The following is a 22,595-nucleotide window of genomic DNA, read 5'->3' as shown; positions in this document are numbered from 1 at the left end:
AGTTACCCTTCAGCTGCCTGCAGCAGATGGAGAATGGAAGAAAGACAATTTCCCTCTTTGGCAGTTTGTTGACTTTTTATACTTTAGTGCCAGGAAAGCATTCTGTCAGTTTATTGTTTGCCACAAGAATGAGTAAAGCATTTACATGAAAAGAAAATGCTGCTTTTAAAGCATCAAAATCAGCAGTTAGGGTCTCCAGGAAGAAGGAAACTTCTGAAAACCCTTTTCACTCATAAGTGAGAACTCACTTGATGTCAAGGAAACAGTGCTCCTAGAGCTTACCTTCTTGTGGGAAACATGTCTTTTGCATTCTTCCTCAACAGAATGACTTTCTTCTAAAAATAGCTTTCTTATGCCAGCAGTCATTGGCTTTGGAGTGGTCCTGAGCTGTGCCCCAGTGCAGATCTCAGATCACAGCAGCATCATGACAGCCTGAGAATGTGCTGGGATTCAAACTGCAGCACTGCAGAATAGCTGGAGTATCCATAATAGAGACCAGAAAGTGCTAGATTTGAAGAATTAAGGAAGTGAAGAGCTGCCAAAGAGAAGGAATAAATCACACCCCTGCTCATTTTGGCTGTTGTTCATTTGCCTTGAGGAAGAGCAAGTAAATTTACTCTCTATAGGAGGATATTACCATCTTTGCATTCCTGAATATTACTGAATGTAATATATTGATTTTTATCAGGAATATAAACATCTCTGTGTTTAATTTATTAATTGAATAAACATAAAAATGGAAAACTTATTTCTCTTGCTTTGACTTTGAGGTAGAAAAAAATATTATTTTCAGGTATCAAGAACTTGAGACAAGGTTATGAATACTTCATTTTACTGTGTCTTGTAAACTTGTGCAGTGTGAAGAACATTGTTACCCTGATAGGTGGGAGGTACTGAGTCCTGAGCAGACTCTACACCTACACCTTCCACCTCTTCAGCTGGCTTTAAAAATGCCCATTTGCCAATTAGTTTAAGAAGGTGGATCACAACCCCACTTCCTTCCTTGCTGCTCTCCTGTGCTGCTTATCCTGATGGTGAGACCCAGCTATTGCTGACTGAAAAGGGTTTGGTCTTGTTGTTGCTTCTACTGTCTAATTTTCCATGAGGCAACACACTGAACTTACCAGTGATCCCTGCCAAGTTGCAATTTTGATGTTATCTTGTTTATAAAAACAGGGAAAACAATTCTTATCTGTACAGGGTGCAAGAATTAAATTAGACCTTCATACCTGGCATGATGGGGTCAGGATAAAGATAAGTAGGATTACTTCAGGAGCTCTTGGTTTGAACATCATTTCTGTTTAGAAGATGTGTATGGTTAATTGGATAATTCATCACCTGGGTAAGTCCCTGAGGGTCTTCCCATAGGAACTGTCCCCTTGGAAGTGTCTGGCATTGCCTTGAGGTCGTGGCTGGCCTTCCCTCACTGCCACAGTTGATGCCTCAGTCTCTGCCTCTTTCCCAGCTCTTTCCCCTGTGTTATTGCCTTCAGAGCAGAACTTTGACTGTCAGGAAGGAAAGGATGAGTGGACCCCTAGAACATTTATTGAGCTGGGGTTATTGATGGCCAAACTGAGCCCCAAGTTCACACGGAAAGGAGCAGAACTATCTCAGGAACCTGATGACACCTCATGTGGCCTTGTGATCATATTTGACTAAGTGGCACAATTTAGATCTGCCATTGCTTTAATATCTTAATTAGAGAACTGTTAGAGTGTTAAAGGTGCCCTCTTTGGTAAAACATTAACTGGTAGATACAAATGGACTGAACTTTGCCCACCACACACAGAGGTAAAATAAATTGCTTGGATTTGAATTTACAGCCACCATTTACAGCCACTGTCTCTGCCGTCTCTCCAGACTTCCATAAGTGTAAAGCTGGCCAGACTTCCAAGGTGTTTCAGTTTCCACCTCTTGTTTGTTTTATTTGGTTATTATTATTTTAATTTGGTTACACATTTTTCTTCTGGTTATTATGAGCTATCTCAGAGCTTACAGGGCACGGAAACAGAGAGGGAAAAAAGCTCTATTACAAGGTTTTTTCATTGATAATGTCTCTTATGAATAGTTATTCAACAGCTTGCAAAAGAGATGAACTTCACAGTCCTCATGAGAGGATTGGAGGCTCAGCAGCCTCTCTGTTTGGGAACACTGTTTTTGTGCTAAGCCCCTACACTCAGTTGGCATTTACTAAAACCAGAAAAAAAATCCTTTTGAGTCTTTCTTCATGTTCCCCCAAAGATGTACAGTAGGCTACTGGATAGGATAGAGCAGCATCATGAATTTCTGTCATTGTACCCATTTGTGACCCCATTTCTACACCTTCAGTCATGGAAGTAAATGCCAACCTTCATGTTGTCATTCTGCCTACTTGAAAACACATGACTGAACTGTATAATTTACATATTAAAACTGTAAATAGGGATGTTGAAAGGTGCAAATAAGATTATAGAAGTCTTACAGCAAGGAAGTTTATGTGGGCACTGTGCTTGTTTTTTTGTTCTAATGTCTAGTGTTTAAATATTTGGGCAGACTCGGTCTGATGGATACTCAATGTGGGTAGGCCAGCAGTTCCATGCCTCAGAATTTGAAGAGTTTTAATATTAAGTTACTTAATGTATTTATTTTAATGAACAATTCGATATTTCTTGTGGTAGGTATTAAAACTATGACTGTAAAAAAGAAAGCAATACTTCTGTTTATAAAAAAAAATGGTGAAATCCCACAAAAAACTCCCCAAATATAAAATCTTATAAAGGAAATTAAAATCTTACAAAACTAATTATTTTTGTCCAAATAATGAGCAAAACAGTATAGGATAAACCAGTTTTGACCCAAATAATACCTAGTCAGAATAATAAAGGGAAACTATTGTTATTTAAATTTGAACAAACTACATAAGTAATTTATGTTTTCAGTTATATCTGGACAGTGTAAGAGACATGTTTCTAAACAGTCTGGTGGCAGTTTTGTGAAATGAGATCATGCCAATAAAAGAGTATTTAACAAAGATAAGAACTTGTGTGTCTAGAAAGTGAGATAGCAATCAGTGTGATTTCAGCAAAAACAACTCCTAATTTCATATCAGTTTTGCTATTGGAGTTTTATTTCTTAGTAATAGATAACTGTTGATAGCTGAAAGTTCTTAGCACAGCTTAAAGTCATATATGTCAAGTCAATTTGACCTTTGTTAATGAGCTTTAATTAGAACTTAATTTCTATAAGCAAAAGACTGAGATTAAAATAAATTAAGTACAATGGAGATAAGGAATTTTATTGGTCTCTTTGTGATTTGTAAGGCAATAACTTGCTTCTCGCTAAATGAACCAAAAGTACAAAGGTAGGCACAAGCCAATGACATTATTGTTGTACTAGAAATGCTGTTAACAGGCTCTGCTGCTTTGGAAGGCTTTGTTTAGATTATTCACAGACATCACATCCAAAATGCAACCTCCAGCCTCCAAAAATGTCCTCATGGCACTTTTAAATTCTGGGAGAGAAACTCAGGGCAGGCAGAGAGTGGAGGGAAGTGAAAGTGAGAGAGAGCCCAAAAGGAAACTGCTTGTGGCCTTCACCACAGCTGTTTGTAGCAGAGAGAAATCCGGAGAAGCAAATCTGCACGTGGTGGGCAGCTGGGGACTTCAAAAATGTTGTCATGGAGGGTGAATAGAGAGAGGAAACTGTGGAGACAAATGTGAGATTTGGTTGGGGGAAGATTTATATTTGAAGGGTTTTGCCACAAGGAGAAACATTGTGAAATAAAAAAATTAGAAAAGTCACCTAATCCACATCCTCTACTGCTGATAATTACACATTATAATTGTAAATCAATGCTTTGATATTTTGCCATTTCAGTGTAAAAAGGGGGGAAATCACACAGTTGGCAAGAAAATTAATCTCCACATACTGTGCTAAACTGCTTATTTGTTATTAGTGTGAGGAAAACAACAAAAAAATTATTTTGCTGGTGAATTAAGTATTTTTTACTGACAAGCAGGAAGAACTAACCTCATAAATCTTCTTTATTTAAGTTGTCCAACACATGAGACAAAACTTTCAGTCACAGACACCTAAAATTAGCGACCAAGCACATTTAGGTTGATTTCAGAAGCTGTTGGATATCTGCAGCTCCTTGTTCTTCCATTCAGACAACTTTTAACACAGTTTCCAACTATCTCATCATGGCTGAACCTTAACCTACATGAACACTTGGCGTGGAGGAGGCAAAAGAGGTTTGAATTAATCTTTCTATTGCTTGCTTGCTCAATGAAAATCTTAATGGCACTACAGATTAGACTTTTCACATGTCAGATAATTAAAACTGCAGCATTAAGAGTGAAGACAAATGGATGAGGATACACTGAAACAAACATATTAAAGCAAACCAGAACATTGTGGAGAGAGAAAAAGTCCCCATGGCTTAGTGAGGGTAAAGTTGGGCAGATTTGGTTTTTTGCCAGATCCTTTTCAGTCCCTAACATTGCTGAAAAATCCTTTTCTTGCTTTGTGTATGAAGTGAATCAACATCTGAATGCACACACACCCTCTCACATATACACAAGGACCCAAGTGCATATGTACAGTGGATGTGCCTGTCTATGTGTTTGTCTCTCCAGATATTTGTGGATTTTGATTCCCTTCATCTCCTACAGCCTTCTGGATCAATGCTACTGTTTATTAGTATTACTAATTCAAACTAAGACCTTGTATTTTCTCTTCTAATCTGGCTTTTTATTTTGTTATCATCTGCTTCTGTCAGTGCTTTCCAAAAAGAGACCAAGGCACGCTGTCCTGATGATCTGAAGATCAGCCATCAAACAGACAGGAGGTTTGGAGAAGAGGAACAATATATAATAAATGTGTAAGAAGAGTCTGTAGCACAAATTGTGTTTTGAATAAAATAGCTGTTATAGTTCTAAGAGATCAGTCAGTCTTAAGAAATGATGTTAAACATTTTGGGAACAATGGTGATTCAGCTGAAAAAAATCGGATTTTAGGGTAACCCCATATGAAATTGCATAATATATAATTGTGCAAAGATTTTCTTTATCCTTTTTGGCAATGGAGCCTAAGATTTACTCTGCAATCACATGCTTTATATTGAAGTAATTCTCTTTCCAGAGGATTTTAAAATTAACAACATTGAACTCAGTTAAGTACCTTATCTAGAAACAAAAGCATGAAGTTAAAAATCTGCCTTAGTCTTATGGAATCCTGCCATACTTTCATAGGTGGATTTGGGTCACATATGGGAGAATATGGTAGAGTGAAAAGATATTTAGTTCAAAGATGTGCCACTCAGTTGACTCTGGAACAGCTTGTACATAAAGAAATACATCCCATGACTATTCAGTGGTGATAATTTGTTAACTTACAGAACAGCCCAGTTTAAAACCACAGAATGAAAAGAAAAGGATCATCCCCCTGCTCTGAAGTGTTTGTCATTCCCAAAATGCCAAATGCAGAATGGTGAGCAGAGATTTCTTTTCTTTTCCTCTCCCTACCAGAAATGGTACAAGCATCCCCAGCAGTGTCTAACCCTGACCAGGAAAGCTTCGGGAGATGTTTCAGGCACTCCCGGTGATGTTTCAGCCACTCCAGCTGTCCCCGGCTGTGCCTGCCTCCCTCTGCCACGCTCCTAAGGAGCAAACAGCAGAGACAACGCATTTCTTACTTCCCCTTCGAGCCAGCGAAAGAGTTAATTTTAATACGAATGTGCAAGAATTAGAGTGTATGTTCTAGGGATTAAAGATCAGCTATTATAAATAGTCAATCTATAAGCCAGCGGCCACCAGCTCCCGCTGCACTTTGACCTTATCTTTATATGTAACAGGAAAGAGCCGCTCCGAGCCCAGCCTGGGGGGGACCAGGGCGCTGCGGGAGCGCCGGCAGAGCGCAGGCACCGGGGCTCCATCGGACATGGACACGCTTTATGGCAGGAATAAGGAAGAGCACCCAGAGCCCATAAAAGCTGAGGTGCAGGGTAAGTGACAGAAAATCTGCTGTAAAACCAGCCGCTATTTTGGTGTTTTCTGATGCGTCAAAATCGTGACTCTTCTTCACCCGAGGCTGCGCTGGAAAGGGAAACTGAGAGAGAGGCGCAAGAGAAGTTTGTTTAAAGGACTGATCTCAGATAATATTTGTGCCTCTACTGGGGGATTTTTCTCACTCCATGAGCATTTCTGTGTACTTTTCGACAGTCTGTTTGAACAGGACTCACTGAAGTTGGTGATGAGGGAGAGCCCGGGATTCCATCTCGGCCGCCCCCTCCCCCATGGCTCCGCTCCCACTTTCGCTTTCTCCCCTGTAACCCTTCCCTGCCCTCCGGGGCTCCAAAATCATCGGGGCTCCAAAATCAGCGGGGCTCTGCACCCCGGGCACTCCTCAGTACCGAAGCACCACGACAGGATGCCTTAAAAAGAAAATAACCCAGGAGAAACTGCGGAGTATCCACAGTTCAAAGTGGCTCTCCAGGCTAGGGATGACACCCCGAACAGCCCGTTATTTTTTCCGGTTTCTTTTACTTTACAGAAGACTTTTTCCCCTACAGTTACAGGAGACGTTTGTTGTTGGGAGCCCCTGCTTAGTAAATCTTGGCCGTGTTGTTTGTGGCCGTGTTGTTTGTGATATGTAGTCCAAGAAATGGTAGGAATCTGCCATTCCCAAGTACAAAACTTAAAACTTGCAGGGCTTTGTTGCTGTTCAGTTTTGTGCTGAATTGGAAAAGATTTTGTGTCAAGTCAGACAAAGTGTTTTGTTTTAATGCCTTTGAATTATTTCATGCTTTTATGGGTTTATACCTTCCAATTGTTTTGTTGGTTTTTTTTTCTCAAGATAACAACTTATCAAAATATTTGAAGTGATTTGCAAACAAACAACTTATCAGGCCTGATCTGTATTATGCAATAGTTTATTTGAACAAAGACTGCGTATTTCAGAAGTTAACGTTATTATACATACAAGAATTACTTCTTTGATAAAGAAAATAAAAGAGAACCATGACCCCTTTAAGTATTTTGGTAGTCCTGAATTCTGCTAGTGTTTTGGCTCCTTGTTACTCAATATGTACACTGTAAATATGTGTCACACTTCTAAAATCATCTGCCATTTAACCCATGCTCTGCTACAGGCATGTGATTTTCTGAGGTGCTGTTGCTACCATAGTGAATAAACGTCCAAATATTTGGGGATTTCACTGTGTCACTGATGTGTCCTCACCCATTACAGAAAAGAATAAGGTCCACATTTTTAAAGCTATATAAGCATTCTTGATTTGGTGCTCAGTGTGATTTACAGAAATGCTTAATTCCCGCTAAGATGAATTGTCTGAAAACCTCACTAGGTGACCCTTTGCTCCTTGTTTTTCATACTGAAATTATGTCCAAAATTACAAGGAATTGCACCAGAAATTTCAGAAACTAAATTAAGTCCACAATGCTTTAAAAAGATCTTTTTTCCTTTTGTATCTTTCCCAGCAAAATTATCATATATAAAAATATACTAAAGTTATTACCTTGGAGTTTCTTGTGTTAGAAAGGAAAGTAAGGTTTAGTTTTCTGGGCTTTTCTAGAAAATAGCAACAACAATAATGATGATGGTAGTGAAAGTTCCTCCATTGTGTCCATTTTTTATGTACCTCTTGTATTCCAGAGCTGTAACCCTAATGGAGTTATGCCCTAATGACGGTGCCCCATCTCTGGAATTGCTCAGGGCCAGGTTGGATGGGATTTTGAGCAAACTGGTCTCATGGACCTGCCCACAGCAGGGGTTGGAATGAGTTAATTTTTAAGATCCATAGGAGGACATTTCTAGCTGTTGTAAAGGGGTTTTAGCAAGAAGGTGTGTCGACATGATCAATGTGGGGTCACAAACTAAATGATAAGGAGAAATATAAGTTCTGAACAGCTTTTTGTGCAAAGGCAATATCCAGAGCAGGAATTGTGAGGAGAAGCAGTATGTGATCCTAAGTGTTCCCTCAGGAGTCACAGGGACAAAGAAGTAAGTCAATGTTTTTATTTAATATCTGATATGCCTTTGTTCATCTCTTTAAACCTATTGACATTCTTTAATTGTTATTATTCTGTGAGTTAAGTGGTAGGTGATGCATTTCTTGCAGGGATTTGATGAGGAACATTTATGATTCAAGTCTCAACAGCACTTACACCTTTTCAGTACAATATTCATATACTTTATATTTGTACAAAACACTATATTATGACTAGTGTCACAAAAGCATTTCCCAAATTACACTATATTATGCTGTGTAATCTAATTAATGAAATTTTAGTGGAATTAATTTAGCCTGAAGTCTAAGCTGATGTGCTGAAAGCCAATGCAAATCATATAACCTATAAAATATGTTTATTTCTGATAAGCTCAAGCTTTTTCTGGCACAAGTAGAAGGGTTTAAATGGATCACTGTAAAATATGAATGCAGGAAGGTCCAAGTCTATTTGCTTCCTGATAATTAACAAATTACGTTCCAGCAGTCTCATTTTGTTATAGTAATCCCTGATAGCAATAGTCATGCAGATTGTCACTAGTGCCACATTTTTGAGTAGGGGAAATTTTAGCTAACCCAAACTCCAATATAATTATATGGTACTGCAAATCTCAGCACACCTACAGTCTGTGTGACTGAATGAAGCCTCTGCCTTTAGGAAAACTATCCTGGAACTTTCTCCTTGCCTAAATGAATACTGATAACTCTTTTTTGGTTATAGGGCAGCTGCCCACTTGGTTGCAAGGGATACTGCTCCGAAATGGCCCAGGGATGCACACCATAGGGGACAGCAAGTACAACCACTGGTTTGATGGCCTGGCTCTGCTGCACAGCTTTACATTTAAAAATGGTAAGTTGTCGCACATTGGATTGAAAGGAACTCAACAAGCCACATTTTGGTGCCTTATTTGCTAATTCTGTTCTGAGTTGGGTCGGGGTGTTGTGGGTTTTGTCTGCAGAGTGGTGTAAGAGGGGGGAGCTGCTGTGGGGGAGGTCTCTCCACACAGCCCCTGAGAGCCCACCCTTGACAGCAGCAGCTGCAGTGTCTCTGCAGGGCTGTTTGCAGGGACATTTACTTGTCCTTCCTCCTGCAGTGCTGAAGTTCAGAGCTGCTGCCAGCCCAGCCCTGGGCAGGTCACTGCAGGGCAGCCTTCGCCTCCCACCCCAGGAAAACCTCAGAGGGTTCCAGTGGCTCAGCCACAGGGACTGTGGTGCCCAGAGGCTCTTCTGCTGTGCTTGAACAGCCCAGTTGCAGGGAGGACCAGCACTCCCCTTGTGGGATTTAGTTGCTATTGAAGTGAAGGAAGATGACCCTCCTTTGTTGATCAGCATCGACTTCGTTTATTGACTCAATCAGTCACTTTTTATAACCGTGTTAATTAAGTTCATGCATATTGCAAAACCCGAGCACATCATAGGTCAGAGATAACACACCAACTCCTCCTTTTGTTTTCAATACCAAGATTTGTGTTCTCAAAATTACTTTTATTTTCCCAAAACAGCCAAAGATAGAATATTTACCTGTTATGAGAAAACTGCCTGAGAACCCTGGTATGAAAGGTTCTCAAGGCCTTCATGTTTGTCACTTTTGCTTTCCCATACCTTATCCAAGGACAAGATATTTACTTGTTATTAAAAACAACCTGAGAACTTCTACTGTTTACAGAAACAGGCTGTGAGAATTTGCTCCTCACAGCTGCCTTCTAAGCCATTTCTGAAAAAATCTCTAACAGTTGCAGCTATAACAGCTGCCAGGAGAGAAACTGGGCCACTGTGTCAAACCTCACTTAGAATATTTGACACCCTACAGTCCCTCCTCCTTATGGAGGAAAGACAGGCAGCTCTCTACCCTAAACAATTCAATTTCTTTTTTTTTTTCAGTTAAAACATTTTTCACCCATTCAGCTGTTACACAGTGAGAGAGAGGATGGTTTACACCTGGATTTTGTAGCAAAAAATATGTATCTATTTTAAAAAATGGGATTTACTCCTGTTATCCTCTAATCCTAGTATTTAATTTTTAGTTCCCATTTCTGTGATTGGAAGCATTTAATGCCATTGCAGGATCTCTAGCCTGTCCAGCTCTACATCCTTAACAAAATAACCTATACAGAAATAGTCAGTGTTTTTAAAATTGCAAATCTGTCTTACTTACCTAAAGCAAACAGAGCTCAGTTAATTCAAGTATTCATTAAACTCTTGATTCCTTCAAGCAATCTGTTACTCCCATAACTAAATTTTGCCAATACAGGAGATTTTTCACCACCTGTAAATTGATTGTATAATTAATCATTTTTGCACACATTGTTTTATCTTCTGGAACAGTTTATCCAAATCTCTCCTTTCCCCTCAAAATTTCCCCAGTATAAGTAGTGGGAGTCAGGAAATCTTGACAAATTGCTACCGATCTCAGCAGCCATAAAGCCTTTAAAACAGGCAGTTGGGGACAGTTTTGGTTTTATTCCCAATTATAATTGGCTAAAGGACAGTTGCTTGAGAAACCCTGGCTCTACCTGTGCTAATTTTTTGAAGGACTGAGTATAAAATGTGATTGAGATCTGTTTGTTCCTCCTCAGGTGAGGTTTACTACAGAAGTAAATATCTCCGAAGTGACACGTACAACTGTAACATAGAAGCAAACAGAATCATGGTGTCTGAGTTTGGGACTATGGCTTATCCAGATCCATGCAAAAACATATTTGCCAAGTAAGCAATGCTTTTCCCAACGAGATTCTTCTATCTACTTCTCTCTTCAGCACAGATGTCTTTCTGTTTACCTTTGACACATATGTACAAATACAGCAGTTGATTTGTAAATATACAATTGCTAAATATTAAAAAGGCCAAGAGATATGAACTGCCTATGGGTTAGTCTAAGGTAAATAACTTAAATTCATTTTATCACCAATATTTGCTGCTTTATTCAGTAACACAAGTAGATTATATAAAAAACAAGCATTTTCTTTCTCCAGTTAGTGAAACATTTTGATACTCTGTAAGGGTAGAAGCAGCAATAAAGAAAAACATTTAGAAATGGGAAAGGTATTAATACAAAATCTATTCAACAACAAAAAAAAAAAAAAAGAGAAGCATCAATAGCTACAAAAAATTAGAAAAACTTTTTGATTAAATATGGTTTAACAGAAAGGTGAGGTGTAGGCCATCATGTTATTCTTGGTCTTGTAAAATTGGCTGTAGGGATTCACTAAGAAGTACAAATAGGTCACCCTTCTCTCCTTCCCACTGAGCTTTCTCTGGTGACCTCAAACCTGATGTCTGGTAAGGGCACATACACAGACAGTTATTGCAAAAGAGCTGATATGTTGCAAGTTGTTCCCCTGAGATGAGATTTTCTTCCCTCTTCCAATAGCAATAGAGGAACTCTGGCATTGAGGTTCACAAGGGTTATAGCAAATTTGTCTTGGCTTCTAGTGACTGTGATGAAATCATACACTGATAAAGGAAACTGTCAAGCCTACATGATGTCCAATCTTCTTTGAAATCATAACTGTGGTATGGAATAACACTGGTAACAAAAATATTCCATTGGGGAGTATATGAATCTGTCTATTTAATGAAGCTGAAAAACCTACCAGCTTTTAGGTAGGAACTGGTAGGCCAAATTTTCCCAAGATAGGACAGGAGAGTGTGCAAGCTGATAAACCAGTGCCTGTCCTAGAGCTGACAGTGGGAATGGGCCTGGGTGCCCATTTGTGTGTCAAAACCAGTTACCTGCATGTCCTTAACCCTCCCCCAGGCCAAGGGCATTGGAGAAATCCATCTCCTCTGCTCTCCCAGCCTTTGCAGGGAGCTGGGGCAGCAGGGACAGCAGCCCCAGGGCTGTGGCACTGCAGGGTCACTCGTGCTCCAGGTGGGGGAAAGGCAGCTCTGGCTTCCATGGCTCTAATGAAATTTCCTCTGGACAGGGCATTCTCCTATTTGTCTCACACCATTCCTGAGTTCACAGACAACTGTCTCATCAACATTATGAAAGCTGGGGATGATTTTTATGCTACTGGTGAGACTAACTTCATCAGGAAAATTAATCCACAGACTCTGGAGACGTTGGAGAAGGTACAAACCACCATCTGTCATTCTGGTTCTTTGTCTGCTGATGAATAAATTTCAGGCTGACTCATGAGGATGCTTTAACATGTTCAGGACACAAAATGCTTTTCTTCTACTGTTGCCTTACTTTTGAAATTGTGGTAAAGTGAAATAGTGAAGATACCAAAAGATAAAAGAGATCTTTTAAGAACTCCTGAGTTAAAATTTAAATCTCATTTGGTTTGGGAAATGCTGGGCTTTGAGCAATTTCACTTGTACATAATCTAGGAAGGTTGCAGGAGTTATTTTGGGTTACATGATTATTTTGGGTGATTGCCATTATTATGTATCTGTAGTTATAAAATTATTTGCGTCATTAAAAAATCAGTAGGTCAGTTATATGACTACTTTTCAAGGACCTTATGTAAGATTTTATTTAATTGTTAAAATGAGAACTTGAAATATTGAAATATATACAATGATTTTTTTTTCTAGCCCACACTACATTTTGAGTCCAGTTTCCAAACTTTAGATAAAATAGAAATCTTTTGGCTCCAGCAGATTACCAGAGAGCTCTGTTAAATAAAGTGCTTTCAGGGTGAAATGGGCATTTGCAGAATAACTTGCTTAGCTAATCCTCCCTGATGTTATGTGGCTTCAAGGGATAGGTGGCTCTAATTCAGATTCTGTAACTTGATTTAGCTTTGAATAAGGAGCTCATTTGAATACCTACAGAAGTATTTTGGTTTAATTATTTAAATTTCAAAGCCATTTGTAAATGGGGTGCCAATATAAGACTGCCAGGGCTAAAAATCTGGTGGGTTTGTGCTGTTAGCTGAGGTCAATTTTTGTTTTTTACACTTCTCTCAAATCCCTTATTGTATCATTTTCCAGGTTGACTACAACAAATATGTGGCTGTAAATTTGGCAACTTCTCACCCCCACTATGACAGTGCTGGAAACGTTCTCAACATGGGCACTTCAATAGTTGATAAAGGGAAGACAAAATACCTTCTATTTAAGATTCCTTCCTCTGTACCAGGTAAGAAATATGTGTTATTGGTATTTTCTAGAAACTTGTTAGCAATTTCTTTTCTTCAAAGGGCAAGGGTGGTGATACAGCTGTTCTAATAACCAATGGCGTTCATTTTCTTAATTTCAACTTATTGTGAACTTCATATTAACTGCTTAGCCTGTCTGGGCAAGTGCTGTTACAAAGGCTCTTCTTGAGTACTGTGTAAACAGGGTGTTTCAGTGGGAACAAACTTACTTTGAGATGAAGATTCTGAAACAATTTTCTCTATAGGGCAGTACATATAATTTGAAGTTGTAAATTTTAATTTCATTGTAAATTAAAATTCTCTGCAAATGCTGATACTATGATTATAGTGGAAGCATAATACCAAATAAAACCTAATATAGAGTTAATTCTTCTTTAACCTGGCCAATGCTGGCCCTTGCTGAAATGCTGTCCATTGTTCACAGAGCAAATCCCCTGCTCTTTTTCCTTCAAGATCTTTTTGTGGTGTGTGTTGTTGAAAGTCAGCTGCTATTGTGTTGCCTGTCCCTTCTTGTACAATTGAGAGGCTTTCCACAGCCTCCCCAGCTTGCAATGTCTAGCTGGGGCTCAAATTTGGAAACATCTCCTTAGAAGTTAAAAAACACAGGCACATTTGAACCCCTTTTAAAAGCTTCTGATTTAATTAAACTTATTTCTCCTCCATGCTGGAACTTCTGAAGACAGTAATCAGTGGAATCAAATCCCAGGACAAGGGGGCTGCATGAATGGATCCAGCAGTGACTTCACTGCATTGCTTCCTGCATGCAAAGTTCTGTGTTAATTATACAGCAGTAAACAAACACTTTCTTAACAGGAAAATGCAAATAAAACTGAAAGGAACCAGTTCTTCCCTGCCTGGGAGAAATCCAAGCACAAGTTTGGAATGGAATTTATTAGGAATATGATTTTAATTTTTATCATTTAATTTCAGAACATGAGAAGAAGAAATCTTGTTTCAAGCACCTGGAAGTGGTTTGCTCTGTCCCTTCTCGCTCTCTGCTCCACCCCAGCTACTACCACAGCTTTGGAATCACAGAGAACTACATTATCTTCATAGAGCAGCCCTTCAGACTGGATATTCTCAAAATGGCAACTGCTTACATGCGAGGTGTGAGCTGGGCTTCCTGCCTTGCCTTTAACAAGGATGATAAGGTACTTTTCTTACTGCTGAGCAATGGAATCAGGATGCCAGTGACCTCTTCCACACTGTTGTTTTTCATCTGGTTCATTCATTTCAGTAGTCATTTGTTGTTTTTTTGGTTTTTTTTTTCAAACCTTGAGTTTCACAGTTGCACAATTTTTTTAGAAGCTGTATGTTTTGGAATATTGTCTCTCATTTCTAGAAATTTCTCAAATAAATATCTGATGCTGAAGCTATTGAGAGAGAGGATAGTTTGGCATTGCTAGAATACTGTGTGCTAGCAGAGATGTTCCAATCTGGACTAGCATCTGAGACAGATCCAGTTGCTCCTGGTCCAAACAAAATTCTGTGTATGGTGGGTGAGATCTGCTCCAGGTGCATTGCATGTGCTGGAGAGCCCCACTGGTGGAAAAGAGCCTTTCACTGTGGAAACTGAGGGGAAAACTGTTTTCTGAGGATCTTATTTCCATGTGCTCTGGGCATCAACACATGAAACTTGTTGAGATACAGGGCACCAGCACCACAGAAACTCTCAACCAAGGCATATTTATTTACCTTAAAAAGAGAGCAGGGGTTTTTCCAGGTTTTTCTGGAAAACTTCAATCCTCAGCCTAGCCCAAATAGTAATTTGCAACAGTAAAATGAGCTTAAAGTTTGTTCCACACTCATTTTACTGCTGTGTTTTCTTCAGGTTGGAACCCCTTGTCTGCTAGCAGCAAACCCTGAGTTCTTAATATCCTTTAGTACAAATACACAGGAATTAGAATGCTGGTGGCTACCATTAGAAAACAGTTTTCTTAATAACTCTTTGCTGATTCTGAATGGTTTTAAATAATGTTTTCTCTCTTTCAGACTTGGTTTCACTTTATAGACAGGAGGACTAAAAAAGAAGTGTCCACCAAGTTCTACACCGATGCTATGGTGTTTTTTCACCATGTAAATGCTTATGAGGAGGATGGCCACATTATTTTTGATGTTATTGCCTATACAGACAATAGCTTATATGACATGTTTTATTTAAAAAACCTGACTAAAGACTTTGAAGAGAATGTCAAACTTACCTCCATACCAACCTGCAGAAGATTTGTGGTTCCTCTGCAGTGTGACAAGGTAGAAAGAAAATTACTTTTTAACCTGTTTTCTGATTGGTAATTTAAAATACATCAGTGAATAACTGGTGTATTATTAATTGGTGCATTATTAGTTGCCAGCCCTTGTGTGTTTGATTTCTGATTCTGTGATACCCAGAGCTTGCAGGAGGTTTGGTTTTTGGATGTCCTGTGGGAAATGGCAGTGGGCAGCTGGACGTGGTTCTGTGGGTTGGATCCTGGTGCTGACACCATCCACTCTGGAGAGCAGGGCTCTGAAGAACATGCCATTTTCTTCCCAATGAGATTAATTGTTCAATGCCATCAAACAGAAGCAGACAGACCCAGTTGGCTGTTAGCTGCAAGGGCATGCAGGAGGTTTTGCACAATGTGTTTCTTACACTTCACTGGAAGCCCACATACAATACATGCATGCTCCCAACTGGTGCAATGGTTCAATTAAAACTAGAAGCTTTCATTTAAGTGTGATATATAGCAGGAAGAGAAAAGATTTTATCTTTTAGTTTAATTTAAAGCATCACTTTACATCATTGTTTGCAGGGAAGATTTTATACTGCCCAGCAACCTGGGCAAGTTTCTGCCTGACACCTTTGGAATGGATATTACTTTTTCTTTCTACATCCTAGAACATTGCTGCTCTGTTCTTTTCTCAGAACTGTAGCAATGACAAAGGATGTGATGGATCACACCAGCTGTTCTGCAATCTTAAGAATTCAGCAGTAGAACATTATAGAGTATATCACATCTATTTTTGCACTTGATTTTTAGCAGCTGCAAAATCCTAACCTTGGTGACTTGCAGTGAAAATTTGACACCTTGTTCCTTGAAACCCATCTTCATTCATTAAATTCTCAAATTTAGGGTACTTCTGGACCATAGCCATGTGCATCTAAACATTTCTAAGGACTCAGTGTGATTCAAAATAATTATTCTATGTTAAAATACTCTGAGTGTAACAAGATTTCTAATGAAAACCTCAGAATCTAAAATGCCATAAATTGTTAATATTAATACCAAACCTGATGAAAAATCTAACTTAGAAGGATATTTTTAGAGATCCATGACATTACCAGCATTTTTCTCTTTCAGGATGCTGTAGTGGATTCTAATTTAGTCACACTTCCCTCTACTGCAACTGCTGTAAAGGAGAAAGATGGAAGCATCTATTGCCAACCTGAAATTCTATGTGAAGGTGAGATACATCCTTTAAATATCTGGTGCTACATCAGTTTATTTATTTATTTATCATTGTATTAATACAGGATTCCAAGTATGATCTTGCAACTATTAATATGGCTTACAAATCTACTTGTTAAAAGAGAAATTTTAGTTAAGTAAGTCTGTTATAAGTAGTACTTCAAGTTTTGCTGCATTTTATAAAATTGCTTTCGAAAGAGGATTTTTAGCCTTTTGTCAGGGGATAATAGCAGAAATATGTAAATACAAAATTACCTAAGGTGAAAGTAATTTCTTAGAACGTTAGCCTCCAATTCTAGCCCAGTTATAAAGAAAGAAAAAAAAACCCAAACCAGAAAGGCCCTCATAAATTCCAGTCTAATGAATCTCTAAGAATAAAAAATTGTTGCCTTTTGAACTAACAGCCCTGGCTTACGTATGGTAGTACCCATCTTCAGATTGTTAGAAATTCAGACATTCAAAGTCTGTACAACACCTTTTCCAAGTAATTCCAAGGTTTTTTACAGGGCAAAAGTTCCTGAAGATTGGTGTGTCTATATAGATGTACATTTGAGGTTTTCTCTTGTCATGTTTCTAAGTCTTGAACTTTATTTTATGCAGGGATAGAACTGCCTCGCATCAACTATGACTACAATGGCAAAAAATACAAATATGTCTTTGCAACACGAGTCCAGTGGAGTCCAGTTCCCACAAAGGTATAATTAACATTTATAAAGTCAGTGTTTTCCCATTGGTGGGCCATTCACATGCAAAGAAACATGAAATGCCTAAATTCTCATATGGATAAGTTAATGCTGTACCATTTCCTTCATAAAGTATTCATAAACTCAGGCTTCTTACTCCAGCTTTATGTTCCATGGAAGTCTCTTGAATAGCTACTGAGATCCTCACTTTTCTGCTAAATTGGGCTGAACCTTCTGTGATGTGCCAGGAACTACAAAGAGAGTAGGAACAAGAAGTATTATTCACATGTATATATTTAATTTTTTTCCCTTTAGGAAGCCTAGCAGAAAAATAAGATATTGCAATGCTACCTAATACATTTTAAATATTAAAACAATATCTAATTTTTATATTTTGCTGGCTAGTTCTCTATTAGAGGTAGCAAATGCTTTATTTACATGTGCATGATTCCAGGAGACAGCCTGGAGTACAAATAGATTTACAGGGAAAGTATTTAATTAAGATTTAAGGATTAAATAAAATTAAGATAAATTAAAGATTTAAATGTATGAGTATTATGTGGACAGACTCACTCTTTATAATTCTTGTTCTGTGACTATTAAGCAGCACAAATTGAAGTCACTGTTGGTTCTTGCATATAATTACCACATCTGATTACAAAATAGAGCTGGATTTCTGCATGATGCAAGAAAATTTATTGCAGCACATCTGACAATAACTCAAACAAATCTGCAAGTTCATTATTTACAGTGTAGATAATCTCTGCTTGACTCAAATATAATAAAAAACACTGGTAGGAAGATCTTCTTTCACATCAGTGGCACTTTCATGATGCAAGCACAACAACCTAATCCTTAGGTAAAGTCTGTCAGTGAAAGTGCTGTCACCTTGGCTAGAAGAGAGAATTCTTTCTAATTCTTCCTCCTGTAATTTGAATAGTTTCACTTTTGTGTAAACATATTTTTTGGTTCAAGATCAAAATGGAAAAGAATAGAACTGCATCTCTATGGGTAGAGAAAAGGCCTTAATGGAATTGAACTAAAAATGCCAGGCATCCCCTCTGGCCACTCAGTGGGATGAAAATCCACACTCTGCTCCTTCAGAAAACACCAGTGTCTGCCTCACTGCTCTGATCTTTACACCTCACTAGGAACAGCCTTTCTTCTGGCATATGTACCCTACTGCACAACAGAAGGCCTTGAGCAATATGGAAGTAGCAATAAAAGGAAAATAACTCACAGGATTAGAAAATGGGAATTTTAAATCCTATTTCCTGCTTTACTACAGAATCTCAGTGATTTGGAACAAATCACTTAAATATTGTGTCTTGGACTCTCTGCAGTGAGGGGCATTACTTACAGTGAAGGCTCTCTTGTGGCCTGTTAGCATTTGTGAACTATTAAACACCCATAAATGAAAGGTGCAATTGTAATCTAGTGAAATGACATTAAAAGAACATTGTGGGATTATGCAGCCGTAAAATGTGACTCCAAAATGTAAAATTTTTCAGGTGTTTTTTCTTGTGATGATGCCTGCCTTAACTCTGAGCATTGGTCCCCCCTGCCAGCAGTCTGTTCATGTTGTACCTTTGGAAAAAGCCACTACCAGGGTCACTGACATTTTTCTTTTCTTGTCACAACCATGTAGATTGCAAAATTTAATACCCAGACAAAGGAAATGCTCCAGTGGGGACAGGATGACTGCTGGCCATCCGAGCCTGTTTTTGTTCCCAGCCCTGATGCAAAAGAAGAGGATGATGGTAAAATAATGACAACACTCTGAAAGCTGGGGTTGCATGAGTTTTGTATTAAATCTTACAAGATTCAATATTCTTAGTCAAGAAAGTTGGGTTGGTGCTTCCACTTTGAGATGGGGTTATCTTTTCTGCTTAGTGAAATTTCTTTACATTTCTAATTCTTCATTTGTGTGTCACAGGTGTTGTTCTCACCTGTGTTGTGAAGACTGATCCAAAGGATCCACCCTTCCTACTTGTCTTGGATGCTAAAACATTCACAGAGCTGGGTCGAGCCACAGTGAATGTGGAAATTCACATGGATCTGCATGGGATGTTTATACCACAGCAAAACATGAAAACTGAGACTGAGTAAAATCTGTTTGTTGTATTGCACAGACTGACATAACCTTCTACTGAATGTGGGATAATATCCTTCAGGAACAGCCTTCTCTTATGATAAGAAATGACTAATTATAACCTCCTCAATATCTACATATAATCTCTTAAAAGAGACAGAAATGACTTTATTACAAATCATTGTGTGCACAACTGCTATATCATTATTCCAAAAGAAGAATTATCAATATGAAGTGCTAATGTTGAATACAGCTTATGGAGCAAGGAATAGGAGAGAAAGGTAACAAGAAATGTTTTATTTGAGTAGAACAAAGCTTTCTGAGCAAATGAAGTACTGTATTCATAGGGTGACGCATGGCATGAGTCACTCATGTCTGCAGGTCATGTAACTTCCATGGGCTGTTGCAAGACTGCAGCTGACAATGAAAGTTGTCTCCTGCCAGAAAAACCTCATGTTAAACTATCTACCATGATACCAATAATTCATGGCAATATATTCTCTTGGTGCTTGATTTCTTAAACTCTACCATAACCAAAGTATTATCCTGAGGTGCTACATTTTTCTTATCCAGAACCTAACCCCTTCCTCCAGCTTTTCTAATCATTTCATGGTGTATTTTTAGCTTTTATGTTGACAAACCGAGTAACTTTATTGAAATAGAGTACATGGTTATATGTAGCGTTCTATTATACTTTAGTGACATTCAATCTTAAGCAGTTTGTATTTAAATCAGTTTTCCTTGGCAGAATATCTACCATGGCATTTCATGTAACTAGATGATTACATTGTGTAAAAGATAAGAATTGTTTGCTATTGCCACTATTCTCTGTTAATAGCAGTATGTATGTGAATGAGGGCAGTGTATTCCTAGCAGAACTCAGACACACATGTGCAAAAAACAGTTTAGGGAGAGTGAAAGATCTAATTTAGGCCTCATCTGAACCCCACAGTGGCTGAAACTAGGAGCTGTTATTGCCATAAATAAGCATTTCCTTTATGTCTGCTTAGGAGCACCCATGTTTTCACATGTGTTTATCCTTGCCTGTACCAGATGCTTCCTAATCAAAGTGCACAACTGTGACTCACAGTCACAATTAAAATGCACATTTCAACATAAAGTTCAAGTTCCAAGCACAGTGTGACTGGTTGTGTTACAGAAATGGCATTTCTTACCCCCCACTGTATTCCTGATTTGAGTTACTGACTTTTCTTTAAGTGAGAGATTTTTTTGCTTTGAATTTTATTTTCTTATTGTGGACATCTTTGCTGTTGGAGGCATGTTTACTGATGGAGAAAACCAGGTGCACATCCATCCATTTTGGGTGTTCCTCTGGTCTGTCTGTATCACCACACAGCTCAGGTACCTCTCACTTTGACACACACATCCCCTCAGTGCTGCTCACAGTGTTTCACAGGAAGGAAACAGAATGAAATTGTCATTTATTACCTCCCCACCACACGAGAATCTGTGCTTGGTGACCTTTTTGTGATTATTTCATTTGTTTGTGGCAGAGCAGGAACTGAACCAACATCATCCACAGTTCCTGTAACAACCAGACCTCTGTTCCTCTGCCTAAGTCTTTGCACTTTGTTAGGATAAAGATATACAGGCTATTTTTAATGTAAAAAAACCCCAACACTGTGGTCAGATCTAGTTAACATATGCAGGTTTGGGCATTCAAATGTTTACATGTTCCATAAAATGGAAATAAACACTTAGTAAGGTGTGTGCAGAAATAGTCACTTTTAGTGTTTCCAAGGCATATTACCATTAGTATTTAATAGAACTTTATCTTCTAAAGAAGGAATTTAATTCCATTTTTGTAAATAATATGGAACCAGGACTGGAAGAGAAGACTCACTTGTGATATTGGCAAAAGACATCAGCTCTGGGGTTGTTTCTTTTCACATGAAAATGTTTGGATTTACAAAGGTCCACAAATACATTTCTAGAATTAAAAGGTGGTAATGAATCAAAAGTCTAACCATTCTTACAGATTTTCTTCTAAGTGTTTGTCTCTAGAATTTCTTCTGTAGTACTCACAGGGTTGTTTTTGGATAATCATAGGTTTGGATACAGGAGTTACTTGACTTCTGAGGAGATAATTTTTACTGGTAGAGATGACAGGATAGGGGACACACTCATCATAAAAACAACCTGTAGTCTAAGCACACAAATGTGTTATTTACATTCATGTAGAAATAATGCAGAAAATAAATGATAAGAACTTTTCTTGGGTATGATTTTTTAAATGAGATGTGCCCTATTCCCTTGGTCAGTACTACACAGGATTTGATTAGCATTAAGTTTGTAGTTAACCTGAGGAGAAAAACCAGTGATGTAAATCTGCATTTGCTAATCCCAGTATCCTCCTGCAGCAGCGACAATAGGAATAAAACCATACAGCTAATCACAAATTTGTTCAAGAATGTGTTTAGTGGTTGCAATACCAATCTGATGAAACATTTGCCCTGAATATGGTAACACACTATCATTTCAGGCTGACAGAAGCAAGGGGAAATGCAGATATGCTTTGCCAAGTGGCTGCAAGGCTCGTGGGGTTTTTTTGATGTGGTAACGTGGCACGTGGTAATGAGTGTCATTTGGTTTGCTTCTGACAACCTTTGCTGTGAATGGAATCTCAAGGGCCGGAAAGGTTTGATTCTTCTTTTGCATCAATTTAAGTCATAAATTACCCCAACAAAATTCATGGAATGATTATAATAATGGCTTAACACAAATCTAGATAGAATGACTGCAAATAAAAAATAGTAAAGATAAGTATCTTCATTAAAAGAAAAATACATAGTTGAGTGAGAGAACCAGGCCACGGGTATGCATACATATAATTAATTACCTCAGAGATGCTACAAATGGACCTTGATAGAGTGGTTTGGTTTGTTGTTGTTTTGTTTGGTGGGGTTTTTTTTGTTAATGGTTTCATTAAATGGAACAAATGACAAGGTATAACAATGAATTTGTTCTCTGGAACTGGATATTATCTGTTACACCTTGTACCATTGCCCCACATAGGCAGCAGGAGGAAGCAGAAACAGTATTTACAAGGACAGGTTAAAAACCAGAAATGCAACAATGTTTTCCTCTGTACCAATCTGTGCTGGTGCCAGGGAAACACACCAGTGTCTTTCTTTTCAAATAACCAGGCCACTCAATGACAGCTTTTGCAATAATTTAAACCACTGCTCCCTTGGGTCTGCAATTACCTGAGCATTAATGACAAGCAAAATACATCTTTCCCCT

At 38.4% G+C, this 22,595-nt stretch overlaps 1 protein-coding gene across 1 annotated transcript; it reads left to right on the top strand.

Moving 5' to 3' along the window:
- Positions 1–5,833: 5,833 nt before the first annotated feature.
- BCO1 (beta-carotene oxygenase 1) lies at positions 5,834–21,751 on the top strand. The gene is made up of 11 exons (XM_005489934.4): positions 5,834–5,983; positions 8,724–8,852; positions 10,579–10,708; positions 11,929–12,076; positions 12,944–13,091; positions 14,041–14,261; positions 15,103–15,360; positions 16,449–16,551; positions 17,157–17,251; positions 18,888–18,999; positions 19,176–21,751. The coding sequence occupies exons 1-11, from the start codon at positions 5,920–5,922 to the stop codon at positions 19,346–19,348; spliced, it is 1,581 nt and encodes a 526-aa protein (XP_005489991.2). The 5' UTR covers positions 5,834–5,919; the 3' UTR covers positions 19,349–21,751.
- The last annotated feature ends 844 nt before the right edge of the window (positions 21,752–22,595 follow it).

This window comes from Zonotrichia albicollis, chromosome 13, assembly GCF_047830755.1.
Source record: "Zonotrichia albicollis isolate bZonAlb1 chromosome 13, bZonAlb1.hap1, whole genome shotgun sequence".
Classification (NCBI taxonomy): Eukaryota; Metazoa; Chordata; class Aves; order Passeriformes; family Passerellidae; genus Zonotrichia; species Zonotrichia albicollis.
The sequence above is the reverse complement of the archived record's forward strand: the minus strand, read 5'-3'. Positions and strand labels throughout refer to the sequence as shown.

What these genes read in the sequence shown, in the direction of transcription:
- BCO1 (XM_005489934.4), top strand. Translation starts at nt 5,920, where the DNA reads ATGGACACGCTTTATGGCAGGAATAAGGAAGAGCACCCAGAGCCCATA. An exon ending in ACCTGAAATTCTATGTGAAG is followed by an intron (nt 16,552 to 17,156) that starts GTGAGATACATC and finishes TATTTTATGCAG; the next exon opens with GGATAGAACTGCCTCGCATC. An exon ending in GGAGTCCAGTTCCCACAAAG is followed by an intron (nt 17,252 to 18,887) that starts GTATAATTAACA and finishes ACAACCATGTAG; the next exon opens with ATTGCAAAATTTAATACCCA.